The 21,082-nt window shown below is 39.9% G+C and overlaps 1 protein-coding gene across 9 annotated transcripts in view; it reads right to left on the reverse strand.

The window, feature by feature from the left end:
* Positions 1-10,443: 10,443 nt before the first annotated feature.
* ARPP21 (cAMP regulated phosphoprotein 21) overlaps positions 10,444-21,082 on the reverse strand; it is a 273,304-nt gene continuing 262,665 nt past the window's right edge. For all 9 annotated transcript variants that reach the window (XM_060781679.2, XM_060781685.2, XM_060781688.2 and 6 more), the window contains 2 exons: positions 14,401-14,552; positions 10,444-11,229 (listed from right to left, as the gene is read on the reverse strand). In XM_060781679.2, coding sequence (XP_060637662.2) covers positions 10,972-11,229; positions 14,401-14,552 — 410 coding nt within the window. In that variant the 3' untranslated portion in view covers positions 10,444-10,971. The remainder of the gene's footprint in view (positions 11,230-14,400; positions 14,553-21,082) is intronic.

The following is a 21,082-nucleotide window of genomic DNA, read 5'->3' on the forward strand; positions in this document are numbered from 1 at the left end:
AAGAAGATTCACAGAGTTAAAATACAAGTTAAAATCCATTAATGAAATGCAGATTAAAATTCCAAACGTAGGAATAGGTCTGCTGGAAGAGATGGGTCTTCAATTGTGTCTTAAATTCTGACAGCTAATTTAGCTGTGAAAGCTCTTCTGTAACGTCATTCCACAGTCTTGGGGCAGCTGATGAAATCATCCTGAGTGATGGTTGTTAGTTGGATTCTGGCAGGCTGGAGTAGATGCTCCCCAGAAGACTTAAGTGTATGCAGAGAAAGCATACAAAAGCAGGATAAAGTCCGTTTAAAACTAATAATCCCATGTTACTCACCAGAAGCAGATGGCCATTGTGTGGACAACCAATAGTCCATTCGCAGTGAGAGTATGATTTTGAGGTAGTGAAGAAATGCTCTCAGGCACCTCATCACATGCAGCCTTACCAGCATTGTGATTTGCTAGCCTCCACGATGAATCTGGGTGACATTGGGACAGCAGCGTGGCAATCCGGGCACTCCAGCTAGCAGCTAATGCTTCCCTATCCCATGTGGGAAAGTTTCACTGCGCAGCTGACACCTAGAGCAGCCCTATTGTTCCTTATGGAACATGGGGCTGCTTTTATGTTGGCGGTAGCAGCCTCCTACCATGCTATCACCCCAGTTCACCCATGGAGCCACACCGGAAGTCACCTTATGTCATCTGATGGGTGGCGTGGGGATCTATGGGTGAACTGGGACAGAAGTACCATAGAACGCTTATTTTGACCCATGTGATAAGGCTGCCAATCTCTATCTTATCCCGCTATGCTCATTTATGATGACTTTCAGCATACTCTTATATTTGCTCTTCTTAAAAGTATATACTTTTAAAAAGAACAAATATAAGAATATGCTGAAAGGTCATGTGGCCAGCATGACCGCATGGAGCGCCGTTACCTTCCCGCTGGAGCGGTACCTATTGATCTACTCACATTTGCATGTTTTCGAACTGCTAGGTTGGCAGAAGCTAGGGCTGACAGCGGAAGCTCACGCCGCTCCCTGGAATCGAACCTGCGACTTTTGGTCAACAAGTTCAGCAGCTCAGTGCTTTAACCCACTGCGCCACTGGGGGCCCGGAGATATGATAGCCATGTATAAATATGTGAGAGGAAGCCACAGGGAGGAGGGAGCAAGCTTGTTTACTGCTTCCATGGAGATTAGGACAAGGAACAATGGCTTCAAACTATAAGAGAGGAGATTCCATCTGAACATGAGGAAGAACTTCCTGACTGTGAGAGCCGTTCAGCAGTGGAAGTCTCTGCCCCGGAGTGTGGTGGAGGCTCCTTCTTTGGAAGCTTTTAAACAGAGGCTGGATGGCCATCTGTCAGGGGTGATTTGAATGCAATATTCCTGCTTCTTGGCGGGGGGTTGGACTGGATGGCCCATGAGGTCTCTTCCAACTCTTTGATTCTATGATTCTATGACTGAAAAATGTATACTATTATTTCCTGTTTCTAATGACATTATTCTGATTGGCTTAGGTTCTCTTGGTATTCATACATTTAAGAGGGTACATGACAGAGACATCTACATGAAAGCCACCCTAGAATTTGATTCCACATCTCTTGTACTTTCAAAATGCCCATCGTGGGTGATTCAGATGTAGACATTCTGAGACATGCTAATCCTCTGACATTTACACAAGGGTACTGTATTATGTTAGAGAAACAGTACTATGGAGAATGAGCTGCTCCACATATTTATGCAGGAGGGTTTTATCCACCAAGAGAGACATGTGTATCATGAATATCCCAAACCTCTAAGATTTACTAGTCCTGTACAGTGGTCCAATAAATCTAACAACTGACATATGATGGACCAGTGCTGTCTCATCAAATATATTCATCTAAATTCCCGACAGGAAGAGAACAAGCTTGCAGCATGTGCGTGACCAGGGCAGAAATGTTAGATCAAGTATCATAAGCCAGCCAAGTAGCACGGCTGCAGACTTATTTTATCCCAGCTAGATATGTGACAGATGCTTGCTTGCGTGGGCCATCTCTGAATGGTCACAAGGTTACATAGTTGTCTACCTAAGGGTGCCAGCACAAACCACCAGTTGCAAAGCAAGTGTGGATGTAAACAAAAATTGACTGACAGGAATGTACATCTGTTAAGTCAGTCACTGACAGTAAATGGCTTTTCTGGTATCTCAATACTAGGCAGTCCTGTGGTTCAGGTATGTATGAGAGAGTTGCATTCTTGGTATTTTAATGTCTACAGATTATATTAATGCTGAGAGCTATGAATATGAATATGAATATGAATATGGTAGTGAGCCCCCGGTGGCGCAGTGGGTTAAAGCACTGAGCTGCTGAGCTTGTTGATCGAAAGGTCGCAGGTTCGATTCCGGGGAGCGGCGTGAGCTTCCGCTGTCAGCCCTAGCTTCTGCCAACCTAGCAGTTCGAAAACATGCAAATATGAGTAGATCAATAGGTACCGCTCCGGCGGGAAGGTAACGGCGCTCCATGCAGTCATGCCGGCCACATGACCTTGGAGGGTGTCTACGGACAACGCTGGCTCTTCGGCTTAGAAATGGAGATGAGCACCACACCCCAGAGTCAGACATGACTGGACTTAATGTCAGGGGGCTACCTTTACCTTTTTATGAATATGGTAATCCAGAACGAGTTTGATGGCCTTATTTCAGTACAACTCACCCATATATGTATACCACTTGTTTCTTTATCACCTCAATCTTGATGCTAACTGTTATTTCAACACTCCCGCTGGCAACGTTGCATCATAGTTTTGCTCTTTAGGGAATGTTGAATGTTTCCATTTCATTCATTTCTTTATATACTTTATACCTCACCTTTCTGCCAACAATGTTCTCAAGGTGACCAATAGCTAGAGGGAACAAATTAAAAATGAACACTCAGAACTGAACACAAAAGAAATAAATGGAAAATACAATAATAGAAGGCATAGCCAGCAGACACTCTTTCACAACAGAGTGGCTTACATGCCAGAATGCCCACATGAATGGAAAGACCTTTGCTTGCTAATGGAAAGACTACAAAGAAAAACTGAACCCAAGCTCATCCAGAAAAAGAGATCCAGGCTCTGTGTGTGGCTACCGATATTATCCTTTTGTGCATCTTTGCCAGATGTGCCTCTGCTAGTGACAAGACTGAGATAAGGATCTCTCCTAAAGGGCAGGATATGATAGCAGAATCCACTCTTCCAAATAACCTTTTCCCAAACTGTATCAAATTGTATGGCTGAAAACCTACATCAAGCATTACAAGAAGCAATTCCATCTTGTTGTGCTGAGAAGGTCTCCTCTGCCTCTGCCTACTGATGTGAAGGCTGTGAGGAAACAACTCAGATGATAAAAATGCTAGTAGCTAATTTCAGGTCAGGGCAGACAAGATTGTGATTAGAGATAGGATCTTTAGGAGGTTGGACTGGATGACCCTTGTGGTCTCTTCCAATTCTATGGTTCTATGATTCTTTCTATGCCCTGGTGCTGGATTTTATTATATTGAATTGCTTGCACTATGTTTTAAGCCTCCTATTTTTAAAAACTAATTATTTGTAGATTGCCCTGAAAATTGTGTTGATAGGTGACTAATTAATTTAGCATTAATAATAATGAAGTTGCAGTTGGGGTCTGAATTCAGTGACTCTAGCTACCATGGGAGCCAATTTAGTGAGCTAAAGATAGAAGTGTGATGTCTGGAGATGACACTCGGCGACATTCAAGTTTCAAGGGGAGTGTTAGATCTGTGATCCCTTAGTCACACCCATAATTCAACAGCAGTTGCTATAGCTACTATCTGAACATGTGTGTGTAAATTATCCTTTCATTACTATATTTTAATAGTCCCATTAGCATCACTTGCATGTCTTGGTAAGAAGCAAATTTGTTTAAGGTGATTTTCTGCCCCATATCTGTGATGAAAGGATTGTAATACCAATCTACCCTACATGGCTGTTGTAACATTGTTGTTTTTATTCCTAGTTGTGCCCGTCCTGATGTCAACACAGGGTGTCTGTGATGGACGGCAACACAGAAGGAACTCCATGGTTGGGAATAGCAGCTGTTTTGACATGTGGATGATCTATTTCCTTCTTCTGCATTGATGGAAAATATGATGGAACTAGACAGCAGATAGATCCAAATTACACACAGGTCTGCTGTCCAGGCTGCTTTGAAACCATAGGATACTCTGAAGTTTCCAACAACTGTCCTAAAAAGCCAATTATGCTTACCAGAGGTTTGTAAACATTGTGGAAACAGCTGGAAATGAAGACCCACATAGACCTGCCCTTAAGTATCAGATAATAAATAATAGAAATATAATGACATCAGAGGGCTTCTGATGAACTGCAAAATGCTTAAAATGTACATGGGGAGAGGGTTATTTGGGTCTAGTCCTTTCCTCACTGTTGGCATGACCGTTGGCCACACATCCTGTTGGTCACACACCACTCCCAAACACTCCCTTAATGTGTTACATTTAAAGTTATTTGATATGTGGGAATGATTCTCCACCCCCTTTGTGTGTCAGGGACTGGTACCATATATGTGCCCATTGATTACAATTGCTTCCTTCTGTTTCTGGAAACTCACCAGGCATCAGTAACCAATGACTTGTGAATAATACATATATGGAGCAACACTTTAAGTACATTGCCCAAATGTGCACCAACCATCACACATCTTATAATGGAGGCTTCAGGGTCAATTTATGCATGAACAAGGAATATAGCCAGGGGGCAGGGAAACAGTTGGCACATTTTGATGGGAAACATTTTACTTTATAAGAGTGTATCTATGAGGATTTTTGCTGGCTTTTGAATATGTATAGGAAGTGGAAGGAAGGAGTTGGAAACAATTCTAAGTTGTCATCTGGTCAGTTGATCTGTTCTTTCTAATAGCAGGATTTCTAATTTGAATAATGCCTGTAGGTCATTCAGTTCAGGCAAGTTCCTACTTTTCAAGAATGTTAAAACTTTACCCATTATTATCTAGTTAGAGAAAATGTGTGAGAAGGTAAAACCTCCATATAATAATAATAATAATAATAATAATAATAATAATAATAATACACTTTATTTATATCTATCTCCCCAAGGGTTTCAGAGCAGATTACAGTATACACACATATAGGCAAACATTCAATGCTTTTTATACAGTGAACAATGATATACAGTACAATAACACTGAATGTTGTAGTTCAGTTTTATTTTTTAAACAGACATTTTAAAAAAGTCTTCTCGTGTATTTGTAGGACTTTCCTTAATCTGTAAGTAAAAAATATACAGTAGTGTATGACCTCTCATAAGAGTTTGTTGGGGACAAAGTTGGGAAGGCAGCATTGTTGATGGAGTTTTGTGAGAAGCAACAAAGGAGCTATGTTGCGGGAAAATACTATGTCCTTACATCACCAATCAAAAGCTAAGCTGCCACAGAGCCAGGTGGCATTCCTGAGATATTATTTTAGAACATTGCCCTCCTGAGTTGAATTTTGCTGCCATGGGCTTCCTCCATCCTTAACAATTGTGCTTCTTACCATCTGTCTTGGCCAGTCACTGGTTTCTGTGATGAAAGCACATTGCTGACATGCCACTATGAATATTTGTCACAGCTGTCCTTTCTTTTGGCTCTTTCTACTCTGTCATGTTTCTCATGTGATCATTTTTGCTTTTGAGAGACTAAGGTCCTGAGGAGCATTTAAAAGGCAAAACCATCACTTGGATTGGATCTTGAATCTGATTTGGAAGTGACCTGGAACTTGTTTATGTGGTCTAAATAAGAGTCATTCATTCTCTCCAAATCACGAGCATCAGGAAGTGGCTTGTTATGTTCTGCCTCAGCAGAGGTTTTTAGATCATTTCCAAAGACAGTCTTTATAATATATGTTACTGTAGACTAAGGGTAGAAGCAGACCAGGCACTTACATGGTGCTGATCCAACATGTTTACACTGCCCTCTCCCCCACCGGCCAGTTGCTGTGGAGGCAGGAGGCAATCTTGACCATCCAGTGCTTTGGCGCTGCCAAACGGCCACCCTAACAAGCCCTTCCTGTTCTCTTCATTGCAGCAGCCAGCAAGTGCAACCTGGGTGACCAGTCACATTTTACCTGGAGTGACATTAGCTGGGGCACCAGAACAACATCGGGGGGGGGGGGGGGCAGAGAAAGGATCACATTCTCCTCTCCCCCTCCCTTCTCCTATTGTCTCATTGGTCCAGCTAGGATCACTTCAGGTATTGAGAAACCTGCACATCCCATTTTGTGCCCACTGGCTGCTGTAACAAGGTGATTGGGAGGGGACAATGTGTACCATATTGTGTCCCCAGGTCACCTGAATAGTTACAGCCTCAGAATCATTCCACATCTTTTCATTGGCCCAGTGTTGTGGTTTTCTCTGAATTCTAGGGGAGGATGCTCAACCCATGGCTTCGGTTAACGTAGTTCAAGACTGCGTTAAGCAGATTTGACTCATCTTAATCTGGATCAGTTCTGTGCATTGTTTAGCTGTCACTGAACAGATTCATTGGCACTTGATGCTAAGTGGTCACTGTGAATGTGCCCTTGGTGAGGATTTTAATCCCATGAAGGATGATTAGAAAGTCTCAGTTTTCAACATAAACCTTACAACATTTGTCTGTTTTGAAATAACCTCAAAAGCAATTTTTGTTATGGGAGAAAATACACAGGCTCTGATAAAACATGTGGATATAATTGTTGTTAACATGTTTATTTTATTTAACATGTTTATCCACATATTGCTTTAAAATCTCATTCAAACAGCATTATCTTGCCACAGGCATCTTGTTAATCTCTTCCATTTTTTTAAATGTCAGCTGGCAGTTTAGCAACTTTTGTGCTAAAAATCAAAAAATGAATAAATCCTGATAAAGGTTAAAGGTAAAAGGTTAGCACACAGAAAAACAAATACGGTCCCATACCCAATAGAACAAGTTTGGGAAAATTGCTTTTGGACAGAAGCTGTCACAATTTCCCATCCAATATAACCAGTAGCTAGCTATACTGTATAGAGATTTTGGCAACTGTGGTCCAAAATATTTTTCCCAGTCAGCAGTGCATCTTGCTGGTGTTTCAAAGGGAAAAGCAAGGCGTGTAGGTTTCCATGTGGTGAGTTGAATCCAGCCACTCACCTGGGTGGCATTTGCAGTGGTATTGCTGTAGCATGGAGAGTGAGTGGGAAATGTGAGGTAGCTCTAACATCCCAAAACCTGAAGGCGAGTCTATTCCAGTCATTCAGAAATATCTGGCACTGTCCAGAATATGGCTAGAGCTATGTTTTCAGAAATGCCAACCAAGATCTCTTACCATGCTTATATGGTGTAAATCTACACTCATTGAGTTTAGTGGTGGTCAGGCCACGTTGCTATTGGGCTGAATACTATCATTGTCCCAGGAATTGCATATTTGCTTGCTCATCCTCCCATCGTGAAATGGGAGATGCACAATGACTGGCTCTGCAACCCCAATGGAAAATGTGTTGTACTGAAGACACTAACCAAGAGTGATTTGAAATGCATAGATATATAATGATTTGTTATACAGAGTGAGGCAGCATCACTTCCTTTTTTCACCCTGTACCTTTTGTTTTTCTTTGTAAATACAAAGCAAATGAGGATAGGGAGTTGTCCACAAACTTCACTATAATCAGTGGGAGTTTTCTGTGGGCATATTATTTTTTGTTAACATATTATTTGCACCTCAGCCTTTTTAAAACAAGCATGTATATATATCATCTCACCCTCTGTCTTCATGGTGTAGCAATGAAGCTGATTAACCTAAGTGTTGTTAATTCTAGGAAAATTCTAATGAATGTTGGGTTTTGAACCAAGTTATATGTACTCTACCACGCTTCAGTGTTGGCTGATGGTATTATCAGCCTGCAGCCAAGAAATAAAGCACGCTGGACTGAGAATCATAGAAATGTCACCTCTGCCCTCCTAAAGCAGATCACCAAAGGAAAGCAAAAAGCAATGTCTTTTAAAACTGGTGGCAGTGTTTCGCAGGATTATTTCCCATTTGGTACTGAGATCATTGTTGTAGGCTCTGCCTCTTTTATAGCCACTCTTTTTTTAAAAGATGTAAATATGTACACATGTTTTGGTGACTTTTAGAACTCTTCTAATAGCTTGAGGGAAAGAACCATATCTGAAGGGGCCTTTAAGTGGGTCTCAGGAGACTTATTTTTTAGAGTTCAGCACCAGTGATTTAAATGCAGTGGAATGGTTAGCTTTGTTGCTGCATTGCCCTCAGCTTTTATTGTTTTTTTTATTACTCTGATGAAGGCTTTTATGCTGGCATTGCAGTTTCAGAAGGTCCATTTCCACCTTTTATTTTTAAGTTCCCCAAGCTATTTTTTTAGCACTACTAAATGCAGCTGTATACAAAGTTCAACAGAAGATAAAGGTTGGCTATGAAACAAGGAAAGCCCTGGACCATGAAACTGATAAATCTTAAGCAATATGGTGTAGTTGTTTAAGTGTTAAGTCTATGACTCTGGAGACCAGGGTTCAAATCCCCACTCAAACAAGGAAACTCACCGGGTGACCTTGGGCTAGTCATACTTTATCAGCCGCAGAGGAAGGCAAAGGTAAAACTTTCTGAACAATTATTGCCAAGAAAACCCTATGTTAGGTTTGTCTGGTTTTCATCATAGATCAGAAATGAATTCAAGAGTAGATAGGATATCTTTGGTAAAATAAACACATTGTGCCTGGTATTTTGTTCAATAACACTGGCCAACACATTTTTGGTGCTCCAAATGTTAGAGCCACTTCTGAGTATAACTGATTTGCTGATTCCAAAATGTCACTCGTTTTTCCTTATCAGCTCTAGTTTCTGAGATACATAACATATGGCAAATCATGACAGTCATATATATAAAACGGAGCTGATGCATTCTATCCAATACAATTTTCTGAATAAGCATTAAAAAAAACCCCAGGAACAGGCTAAAAGTCAAGGCACCTAGACATTTTTTTGGTTGGGCTATGTAATTACAATACCATAAGCTTATTAAGACATCATGATGATACTAATTCACATTTGTGGTGGTTGCACTATCACCGTCACCCAAAAGTGCCATGCACGTAGTTTGCCCACTAGAAGAATTTGCAAGTTATTGGTGCGCAATAACAAGCCCAGCCCTCTCCAGATGTTAGAGTGTTCTATAATAGTGGCATATGTAACATTGTAGCTTTTTCTCAACCAATGTTTCAATGGGGCTATAGGACAGCTTTCCTGTAGTCAATTAGGGACCAGCTTGAAAAGAGTCCCTCCGATAGTTCCTGAAAGGGACTGCCAAGTCCTAAGTCAATCTTGTGGATGAGTCAAGGGAAGTTTTTGGATTCAAAAATACATAATTTGCTATAGCCTGTTGATAAGTTATGGGTAAAACTTTGAGGCGTGTAACAAGCAAATATTTTCATCTCCTTTAAAAATGCATATAGGGAATACACTTACGCAGAACTAAAGGAGATGGTATGCTTATTTGAGGGATTACAGTTTGGGCATGTCTACATGTAAGAAACACATAACTGATCTACACAAACATGGATAGAAAAAAGGGTTATAAAACAGGAAAAAGAGTGAGAATGCAGTCTGTAAAAGGGGGAGTAGGTGGAGAAGAGCAAGAAAATAAACTTGCCTCTATTAGGGAACTAACATGACAATAAGTAGAGGCAAGACGTCCTTTTTGGCGCGGAAGGTTGTAGAAGCAGAGCTCCCATCCCATTACCCCTTTTTGCCAAACCAGGATGGAGGGCTTGTCAGTACCTGAATCTGGAGAGATGCCCCTGGACTGAGAATCAAGCTAGGGAGAGATATCAGTTGGCTCTTGTAACTCTACCTGCCATTGCTTTGCTTTATCTCAAGTGCTTAAAGAAGCAAGGAGTATAAAGCTTATCAGGTTGTCATCATCATCATCTTTTTCCAGCATTGATTCATGGTTAAGTTGACCCAGGTTTTCAGGCAAAATTATTAGGTCAAAATATTTCAACTGATAGTCAAGTAAATATAGTAGTTGGAAATGATATGAAATTGCGCAGTTCAGATAGGATTCGACAATCCACTTTCCTCTTTGTGAGAGTACAATTATTTTGGAAGCCAAATAAATGACCGTAAAGAACCTAGTAACAGCCTTTTTCTCCAGACTAATGTTGATACTGTTAAGTTGCAATAGATTCCACTGGTTCTACCTTCTGTTTTAAAATTCACATGATAAATAGCATTGACAACTTCTGTATCTCAAAATGCATAGGGTTTCCTTATTTGTTTTTGAAAACCACACCAATCTTGCAGCAAATGAAAAGTCAATATATTATTCCTTTTGTGTTATATGCTTGATTTTTTAAAATTCCTAACAAATATGGAATATTAACTAGAAAGCAAACTCGGTACAAAAAAGAAGATAACACATAGAGAGTAGAAAGCTGACCTTTCTTTATGAGGCCAAGTAGCTTTATTGTGATTTAACACTACAATACAGTAGATATCCATAAAAAAACTCTATAGTGTATATAAATTTTTCCTTCCATTCAACATTTTTTTAAAATGTCCATTACAACTTTGGTACAATGTGGTTCTATTATATTTTTAAATACTTTTTGCTTCACAAACTCAACACAAAGTACAAAACTAATCTGAATCAGGGATATTATAATCTACACAGTGGTGTTCAGTGGTAGGAAAAAATCTTACCTCAATGATTTCATGTCACTAGCTAAGCTATAAAAGCATACCTAGCAGACATGATGAAAATATGCACCATTAACCAGCAAACAACCCTTGTTGTTGTTATGTCTCTTCAGCAGCACTGTCTCTATGTCTCTCAACCCATTACTCCTGTTGAGCTCCTCTTTTCATTTGAAGGCCATGAGATAGTTGTCTTTTTTTTTTAAAAAAAAAGCACAGTTACCTTTATATATCTGTACTACAAATTCACAGTTTCAGTACTTGACCTGCCATCCAGTATTATTAATATTTGCACAGTTTGTCCTGCAGTTGGCAGAGATAACTGGAACATTATTGGAGGGACAGTGCGGTGCTATCAGCCGGAGATTGCTCTGCGGGGAAGGAGGTATGACATTACAGTAAACGGGCAATCCGGTGGCTGTAAGTGTTCCTTGACCTGATTGATTAGGTAGCATGATTGGCTGCTGAAAAGACTGTTGCGGCAGTCCTTGAGAACCCTGGGTCATTGGCACCTAGAAGACAGTCATCAAGAAGCAAATGAAATGACAAAAGTAGAAAACCCCTGTCTCTGAAATTTCTTCCTAAGTTTTTAAAACTTGCCTGCATTTTTTCATTACTGTGGATTCAACTCTGTCATTTAAATCTATTCATGTCTGTTCTAGTTCTGTCTCTATTATCTCCATGTCCTCTGTTCATTTAGGATTTCAGGCTGATTTAATGAGAAGCAGGGCTGTGGATTTTCCTCTCATTCCCTTTCTCTTATACCCTCCAGTTGGAGTGCACATTAGTTAGCCATCAGCAGAAGTGAAAGATTGCAGAATTTAAGAATTTTAAAAGTTGGGTGGTTTTCACCCTCTATACTTAGGCAGCCATCCAGCAAGGGAGCACAAAACAGAATGAAAGAAGGGAAACTGTAGATATTGTCACATTAAATTGCTGAAGAAAGGAATTTGGAATCTAACCCATTGTTATGGCCATGATAACTATTTTACACAAAGAAGACAAAGTTTTAGCATTTACCTTCTGGGCTTACTCTGTTCTCTGGAATCAGAAATATTTAGGGAAATGAAGGAAGTGGAGTTTCCACTCTGCAAGCTTAATCTGGACTATGTATTGTCGAAGGCTTTCATGGCCGGAATCACTCAGTTCTTGTGGGTTTTTTCGGGCTATATGGCCATGTTCTAGAGGCATTTCTCCTGACGTTTCGCCTGCATCTATGGCAAGCTTCCTCACCCTCTGAGGAAGCTTTCCATAGATGCAGGCGAAACGTCAGGAGAAATGCCTCTAGAACATGGCCATATAGCCCGAAAAAACCCACAAGAACTTAATCTGGACTTTTAGAGTTTTTCTGCTTATCCCACCCAGTTCTTGAAAGTGATCAAGGAAGAAATTAAACTAAATAAGCCCATCAGAAGCTGAAGGAATTTTTGATGTCAGAATTCAACTGGCTCTGAGATAAAGTTGTCTGATCTCGGATACCCTTTCTCTCATCTCTAGGGTGGATGGATAAATCTCAGGGAAAGAGCGCTGCCTTGGAAAGTGTGTATATTTTTCTCATGAGTTGAAGGGTGCTTTCTAACTTAATAGCACACACAGTGCAATTTTATTTTATGTTCAAGACATCATACTTAATGATATTACCAGAGGCTACATCTTTAACATCAGCTTTGTGATATTATTGGTGTTACCATTTGTGACATCACAAGACATCATCCCTAGGATAATCCTGATTTGGCAACCTGAATCTCTACATTCTTGCTCAATCCCAGGCTTTTGCATGCTGTGAACATTAGGAAAGTCTTTGAGTCCCACCATGATGACTCAGTCAGCTTTAAAAATTATGTGGCAAGACCTTATCTTTACTTCCTACTCTGGAAAAATAAGTGGTGCATACATTCACTGACTGATTCTGTTTGCTTCTCCCCTTACCCATGCAAAAAAGGCAAGTTGTGGAAAAGAGAGAAGCACAATTCTCCTTTCAGAGAAGAAGCTACTGGTGGCAGGAAATGATCAGAGCTGGTGCTGGATTTACCATTGTGCTGTGGTGTGCTTAAGCACAAGGCCCCATTGGCCAGGAAGGGGTGGGGCGGTCATCTTTCTGCCATTTTTTTACAATGAATTTTGTTTATGTGGTGCAATTCTAAATTTGAAGGCAATTTGTTTCAGAGCAATTCTAGATATAATGATAGAGTTGATAGTCTATGGGAATGTGCCACAAAGCAGGCAGTGTAGGCCTACCAAGCCTACTTCCTTCAGGACTCAAGTAAGGGGCCTCATTACTTAACCAACACAGGGCTTCATTTGTCCTAAACCTGGTGCTATTCAGAGCATCAATGCCATTCAGACTCTGGTGGATTAGTGACATAAGAATCCTCAAATTGTCTTCCACTCCTGGTAAACTGATCTGGCTTCATTAACTAATTGTGATTTTTTTTGTTTGTTTCAGGAGATTAGGAAACTATGATCCTTAGCCAGCTCTTAATGAAGGAAAAGATGAGTGATTGAAACTGTAGTTTGCAACTTGTGTGATGGGTGGGGACACTTTCCATTTTGACTTGTCAAATAATTGTCACCAGAATCCTATACTAGCTATTTAGTTACACCTCTTGTCCCACTCTCACCTAAACCCACCTTAAGAGCCAACCTCTTGATTAGGCAAAAGAGGTTTATTCAGGGCAGAAATGGGTCAATGTTTCCAATTCTTCCTTCACCAAAAGGGATTGTGACAAGCCTGGGATTGAACAAGAATATAGAGATTCTGATTGAGAGGGTGTGGAAATGTTTTTCTTCTTGTACCTTGATCAAATGCTGAATGATCTTCTTTCTCTGATTTGACATCTGCCTCTTAATATGAGCTTTGGTTTTCAGTAAGACCACATTGTTATTTTAAATACAAATCAGTTAGGAATCTACAACTCTTAACTTACCAATCTCTAATTGCCATACTTAATACCATTCAATGTTATGAACATCTGTGTGTGAGAAGCTACTTGAGTTCAGGTAACTATCGTGTGTATGAGCACCGTGACATAGAAGCAACGCTGTAAAAGCAGAAGAATATATACAGTATCTGAGAAATTCTGAAATGTTCAGCAGAAATTACTTTCTTTATATCCATCCCAAGTTGTTTGCAACTTGAGAACAGTCCACAAAATATGCAGCATCCAGAGACATAAATGAATCTCTGACTTCTGACATTTAAATGTTGTATATCTTCAAAAATACTAAATGGAGGATGTTTAAATCCCCATTACTTGATGCCTTTGACCTTCTATTCCTTCTCTAGATTGACATTATAAAAAGTACGAGGAAATCAACGTAACGATTTTCCCCCCATGTCCAATGGGAAAAAGGGAGAGGAAGCTTTGAAGATCTCAATCTTATATGTGGCAAAAGGGCAAAAAAGGTTTTATCTGATGGACTAAATCTTTGGAACAAAATATGGAGCGGAATAGAAATGTTGATACAGTAAGGCTAAAAGGAGATGATGAAGATATCATATAAGCACTCGTGAATATTGGTGTTAAACATATTTCCAAATATCATTTCTTTAAACACATTCTTTCAAAACTACCCTGAACTTTCTTTAGAACTGAATCAGAGTTTTTAAACAACTCACTATTACTACTTTCATCCCCCAATCTACTTGTCCAAAGTTAAGACATTCCACAGTTGCTTCATACCTGATAAGACGACATGGTTGGGTACTGGACCATCATGCCTTGCACCTGATTTCCCTGTTGAGTATTCATTAGGTTCTGACTTTGGGTAGACTGTTGCATTCCCATGAGACCTTGGAACCCTTGTTGTTGATTAGGCAAGACAGACTGATAACCTGAAAGAAGAAATATATCTTCAGCTTTTAAATGTACAACAAAAAGGGCAAAGTTTTTCTAGACAACAGGCTTTCATATCTGATTCTCAAGTCCTTCTGTTGCTGTATTATTAGAAAGAAAATTTGTTACCAGGCAAACACACTGCAGAAACAAGTCTTTTTGTTTGTATCTCATTCTTTTCTTGTGCAAACACTGACTGAACAAACTGCAAGGCCCATAAAAGTGATGTCTTTTCATATGTAGTCTATAACATTAAACAATGCTACCTAACAGGAGGGCTAAAACGAGTAACTGGATGTTTTTGTTTTTTTTGGGGTTTTTTTTTAGGTTTAGGTTTTCATACTATGGCTGGCATCCTGTTAGGCCATTACAATGTTGTAAGCTATCTTTACAACACTGTAACTTTGTATTACTTTTTTATGATTGAGGTATCATTATTAAAATGTGTGATGAAAAATGAGGTGTTTAGTTCCTTCCCACCAATGAGCCACTGTGCAACAAAGAACCATTTGAGATGGCAAACATCTGCATGATGAATTGCAGCTCACTGGAGAGAGGAGGTAGGGGGAAACTTGACTTTTGCAGCACTCCACTCACCAGTGCCTCAGAAACCCTTCACTTGATACATTTTCATGGATTTTAAGAATGATTTTAGGGAGGGTTGGATTGAAAGGTGGAGTGTAACTGTGTGTAGAATGTTGACCAATATCCTACATGGAGAATATACTTTTTTCACCACATAATAGTCACCCCCTCCCCTGTCGCCTCCTGTTTTGGCAGCCAAGGAAACCCCTGTAGCTCCAAAGGGTGCAGGTGTACGGGAGCTTGAGGTTTTACTTGCCCATGTACCTCCAAACTTTGCAGCTATGAGGCTTCCCTTGACTGACAGCAGAGAAAAGTGCCATACCTGCAAAGGTAGGCACCCTTTATTTACTTGCCCATTAAGTGAGGAGCAACAAAAATACCAAACCTGGCATGAAATACAGTGTTGATTGTACTATATTTTATGCAATATTTTAATCTTATTTATTGCTTGGGTATTTTGTATTTGAGAAGTGCTGTATCTTTAAAAATGAAAACTAATGTGACACAAGAAAGTGAAAGAAAGACACTGGGCAAAGAAGGAGCTACAGTGGCACTTATGTCTGTGAATTTCAGGAGGACTGCCAATCATTGTAAGGTTATTATAGGAGGAATTGATAATAAAATATCAACTGGAAAGACATTTTTAATATGAAGAAATCCAGTCCCCCTGGCCAGATATGCTGTAGGTGCACAATTCTTCAGAGGAAAAATTATTACCTCTCAATGGAGTGACATTTTCAGTGATGTTGTTTGCTTTCTATTTCCTTGCACAATTGAGAGATGTCTAGCTGATGATCTCTGAGTCGTGAGGAATATTGGACAACAAACTACTCATGAATAGAAATTGAGAATCGATGACAGTCATATACTTTCACATGAAAATAACAGCATTTGTTTGCTGAAAGAACTCTTATTTGTCTGAAGTATATTTTCTGAGTGTCCTACTAAGTCTAAAGAACAGCACTGTACATAACAGAGAGACAGATAACAGCAGATATTAAAACTATTTATGTGAAAATATGTTCAGTTTCAAGCTGCCCTTGGGTGTCTGGCTGCATATTTTTGAAGATGGAATTATCCCAATATCCTAAAACATTTTTTATTGTTCAGTTCTGGTGAAATATTAGTTCAGGCCTTTGTGTTTGGCATGTACATGTATAGATGTGTATATGCAACTGACGTTCTGTATCAGCTACATTTACCACCTTAGTTACATAGTCAAGTAGTGTCTCCCACTTCAGTCCATAGCAGGAAGCAACTCTTGTGAGTGACAGAATGTGACAGATCTCTGGTGCAACAGTCAGAAGCAGGATCCTCATTGCAATTTCCTCTTGCACCAGAGATCATACAGAGGAGTGGGATGGAAATGTCAGTCTGCTGCTTCCAAATCAACAGGGGAATTGATCCCTGTTGCTTACAGTAGCTGCTGCCTAGCAAATGAGGATTGTGTGGCTTCCATGATCCCTATTTATTTCCTAAATTTGTGTGTATATAGATACTATACATATGAATGAGTCACAAATGTGTAACTGTAGGTTATCCATTTGTAACTACTTTGAGGAATTCTGTACCTTGTCTAGTGGTCATGGTGAACTTTGTTCGTTCTTGTTCTTTCTTGTGCCATGCTGTAACACAGAGGCTGGTGGTTACTATTTATAACCATATGAAAGAATGTGTGATGGAATTTGCACAATCCTGAATTAGAATAGGAACAGGACTAGAGTCACGTTCAGCTGTCCTCTAAAACTGTAGACAGGAATGTGAATGTGCACATAAAGCCTACTCCTTGACACTCAGAGGTAAATTATAATCAAAAGCCAGAAGGAGTAAAGATAGCTCTGTGACTTCATTTGGTGACCACGCTTACAAAACACATGTGAATGACAACTGTTGAATTCCTGCTCTTGCAAGCATAACTGCATTTTGCCAAATGCAGTTACAGAGTCGTTTTCATGCTCAGGGCATAAATCTTGTCTAGTTTTAGCTCTATATGTACTTGAGCTGAATGTTTTTGCCAGGTATTGTCTAATCCCCCTCCCTTTTAATGTCAAATCAGGTAATTGCACATACAGTTGAAAGCACAGAAAATCCAAGGTTTAATGCTGTCTGTTATTTTACCACCAGCCTCTTTCACATTGACCTAGAGCACACAAGCAATTTTCTGTAAAACATGCTATATATCCTTTGTTGAAGCACATTGCTCCATTCAAGAGATGGTCATTCTTTCATTCATTACTCTTGCCAAGTGACCTACACAAATGTAAGTGAGAGGTAACGATGGAACTAGGCTAGATGTGTAACCATCTATTTCAGTGACCAACATCCTAAAACAGTGTTGCTGCTATAATTCTCCTAATTTTCACAAAAAAGCAACAAGTAACTATAGCAGTTTTTCTCCTGCTCCAAAAAGATCAATATTATTCCACACAGAATTAACACTTTTTAAAAATAGAAATCAACATTCTCTTTGTGGGGAACAGCATTTTCAGTGCAGAATATTTCTAAGAATTATATTCTGTACACAAAATTCTGTACACAAAATATTTTCTTTGCAAAGGAGAGAAGGAGGGAGATCCACAAGAGAATTTTGCACATTGTAGGTTCCAAACTGAAAAGATTCTCATTCCTGCACATTTTCCCCTATCAGAGTTCTCAGGCCCATTTTCTGACTATATTATTTCCATTCGTCTTCTTTGCAGTGGAGGGGGGGGGGGGGTCAGATGGGCTAGCCTGGAAAACCTATATGGGAAGAGCTTCCTTTTAAGGATAAGGGATCTTTTGTATTGGAACAGGGGGGAACTGGCTGCCTACCAAAGCAGAATGATACCTATTCAAATGACATACATTGCAGGAAAACCTAGAAAGAACAAAGCAATTGTTCTTCATGCTTGCTCTTCTGCTCATTAGCTTTCATACTACATAAAGTGTAATCCTTGAAAGCCACTTTACTATCCCCAGAGAACATGCGTACATGGCTTATTTTTCAACGGCAGTACACGTCAGATGAACCATCCTATTACTGCATGCTCCCAGGCCTCTTTACAGCAATTATACCAGCCTCCATGTTATCTCTGCTACAAAGGCAGATTCGTCGTCTTCTTCTTCTTTTTAATCAGGGCAAACATAGGACACATTGTTAAACTGCCAGAGGAATGAGCCTGCACAGAATTTCAATACGTGCCTCCAAGGAAAAAGGGAGCACTGGATTTCCTGCGCAAATGGACAAGGCTGTCATCTTATTGAGGTAATTCTCTGAACCTTTATGATCCGTATCACCATACAGACAGCAGACAACTTAAAGCATTCCCAGAGGAAGCATTGTTGTATGAAAGGCCCACCTCTTTAATGAGTCTATGGTGGTTAAAAGATAAAACACAGCAGTCCTATACCTCTCCCAGCAACCGTACCCAAGAGTGTAATTAAAGCAGGTTTGGTGCACTAATGAATGCAGTCAAGAGCCTTTTGCAAATTAAAAGTATTTTGGAATGAGCAAATCCTTGACTCCTTTTCTAGATTTAGACTGAAGGCAGATACAACCCTTAAATCTCAAGCCAGCATTTTGCTTTGCTTTAAGATAAAGAGGATTTTAGTAGTCAAATCTTAGACTATCAGACCAAGCTTTGCCTTTAGCTCTGGGAAAGATTTCCTTTTTAATCTTCTGGTATAAAATTACAACTCACAAAACAGTAAAAAAATTCTTAAAGCTTTAAGGGGCTTAGGAGAAAAAATCCTATTGTCAAGAGTGACTTATAAATTTTAGAAGCTCCTGTCACCATGGTTTTTGAAAACACTCCAAGTACTGAAACTCCAGTGGCTCATACTTCATTCACTTTCATGAGGCTTGTGCTGTAGGGCAATCATAAGTAATTTTGAACAAACATGGTTTCAGCAACACCTATGGACTTCAGTATTCCCTAAGGCATGGGTCAACTTAACTTTCCTTTCCTTTCCTTTCCTTTCCTTTCCTTTCCTTTCCTTTCCTAACAAATTACTGTTATCTACCCCAGACAGATGCAATCAAGATTATGGCACTGCCCTTGGACTGTATTCAAATTTCAACACGTGTGGATACTACAGTTTTTGTTTTGGGTCTTTCTAACGTTAGTAACATGATGATGGTCATCCTCAAACCTATATCACACCAAAGAGAGATGGTAAAAGAGTCAAAATTTAACTGCATGTCACTAGTTGGTGAGTTGCAAGTTGGATACCCAGAAGAACAAAGGAATAAATTGAGGGGGGGGGCATGAAAATCCAATATGTGCTCAGAATCTCAGAACAGTACTTGGTGTCTGCCATTTAATGTTTTTATAATTAATTATCCTTAATGTTTCAATTGATTCATGAAAGTATTATAACTGTGAATTAACTGTGATTTTTTTAATACCATTGATGTTTAATTCTATTTTAATGTTTGTATGTTTGTAGATTTTAATTTTATTGAAATGACTTTAATGTAAGCTGCTTTGAGTACTGGTAGCCAGATTTTGTTCATTTTCATGGTTTCCTCCTTTCTGTTGAAATTGTCCACATGCTTGTGGATTTCAATGGCTTCTCTGTGTAGTCTGACATGGTGGTTGTTAGAGTGGTCCAGCATTTCTATGTTCTCAAATAATATGCTGTGTCCAGGTTGGTTCATCAGGTGCTCTGCTATGGCTGACTTCAAGGGAACCACTGACCGCATAGGGAAGCTGATGAGGAAACACAACATACAAACTATCTACAGACCCACCATGAAAATCCAACAAATGCTACCTTCAGCAAAGCGGGATCCTCTCACTTCTGCAGGAGTCTACCATATACCATGCAGCTGTGGACAAGTCTACATAGGGAACACCAAACGCAGAATTTCCCAAACACAAATCAAGGAACATGAAAGGCACTGCAGACTACTTCAACCAGAGAAGTTGAAGACCATTTTACTTTGTGTTAAAAAGATACCAGTTTTAGTGCCAGTTGCGCTTCAAAATGAAAGGTGCTTCACAACCAAGTAGAGGGCACTCCACAATCAGGGTGCTATACCTGAGAAGACCCTCTCTCACATTCTCTTGAACTGTCCTCCATCTTCAAAGGGATGTCAATCCTTGAGAATGCATATGTAGGGAGGTGTTACTCAAAACACTGAATTCCCAAGACATTTAGGGTTTTGAATGTCTTCACAAGCAATTCAGATCAGTAGCATGATTGTTGCAAGTGCCAGAGTAGTGTTATACCATTTTTATGCAGTGCTGTAGTTGCCCATCTAACTGTTAAATTTTGCACTACCTTCAAAGTCTTCTTCAAAAGCATCCTCTGTGTTAGTGTATTGCAATAATCTAATCATGTACTACTTTTGGGGGGGCGGGCATTTCTATATTGTTTTTCTCCAAGGACTCAAGGCAGGGGTGGGGGGTAGGGTGTGTGCTTCCTGGAGTCATCTCCAATTAGCACTCTGGCTGCCATGCACTGAACCAATTGCAGTTTCTGGACACTTTTCAAGGACAGTCCCACACAGAATGCATTGTGGTAGTCCAACCGGGATTATTGCTGTTGGTTAGATTATCCCTGTCCATAGCAGGCTTTAGCTGATAGGCTAGCCCAGTGGTTCTCAACCAGTGGGTCCCCAGATTTCAACTCTCAGAAATTTTAACAGCTGGTAAACTGGCCAAAACATCTGGGGACTCACAGGTTGAGAACCACTGGTTTAGCCTGAGCCCCCAGGTGTTTTGGCCAGTTTACCAGCTGTTAGGATTTCTGCGAGTTGAAGGCCAAAACATATGGGGACCCACTGGTTGAGAACCACTGGGCTAGACTGGTGCCCAGAATTCTGAACCACAGTGTCCACTTGGGTTTCCATTGGCAATGATGGAACCATGAATATTCCCAAGCTGCACACCTTCTCATTCATCAGTGGAAGTACAAGCCTATATTTTGCTTTAAAAGTGAATAAATGTTTACAGGATTC

This window comes from Anolis sagrei, chromosome 6 (genome assembly GCF_037176765.1).
Source record: "Anolis sagrei isolate rAnoSag1 chromosome 6, rAnoSag1.mat, whole genome shotgun sequence".
NCBI lineage: Eukaryota > Metazoa > Chordata > Lepidosauria > Squamata > Dactyloidae > Anolis > Anolis sagrei.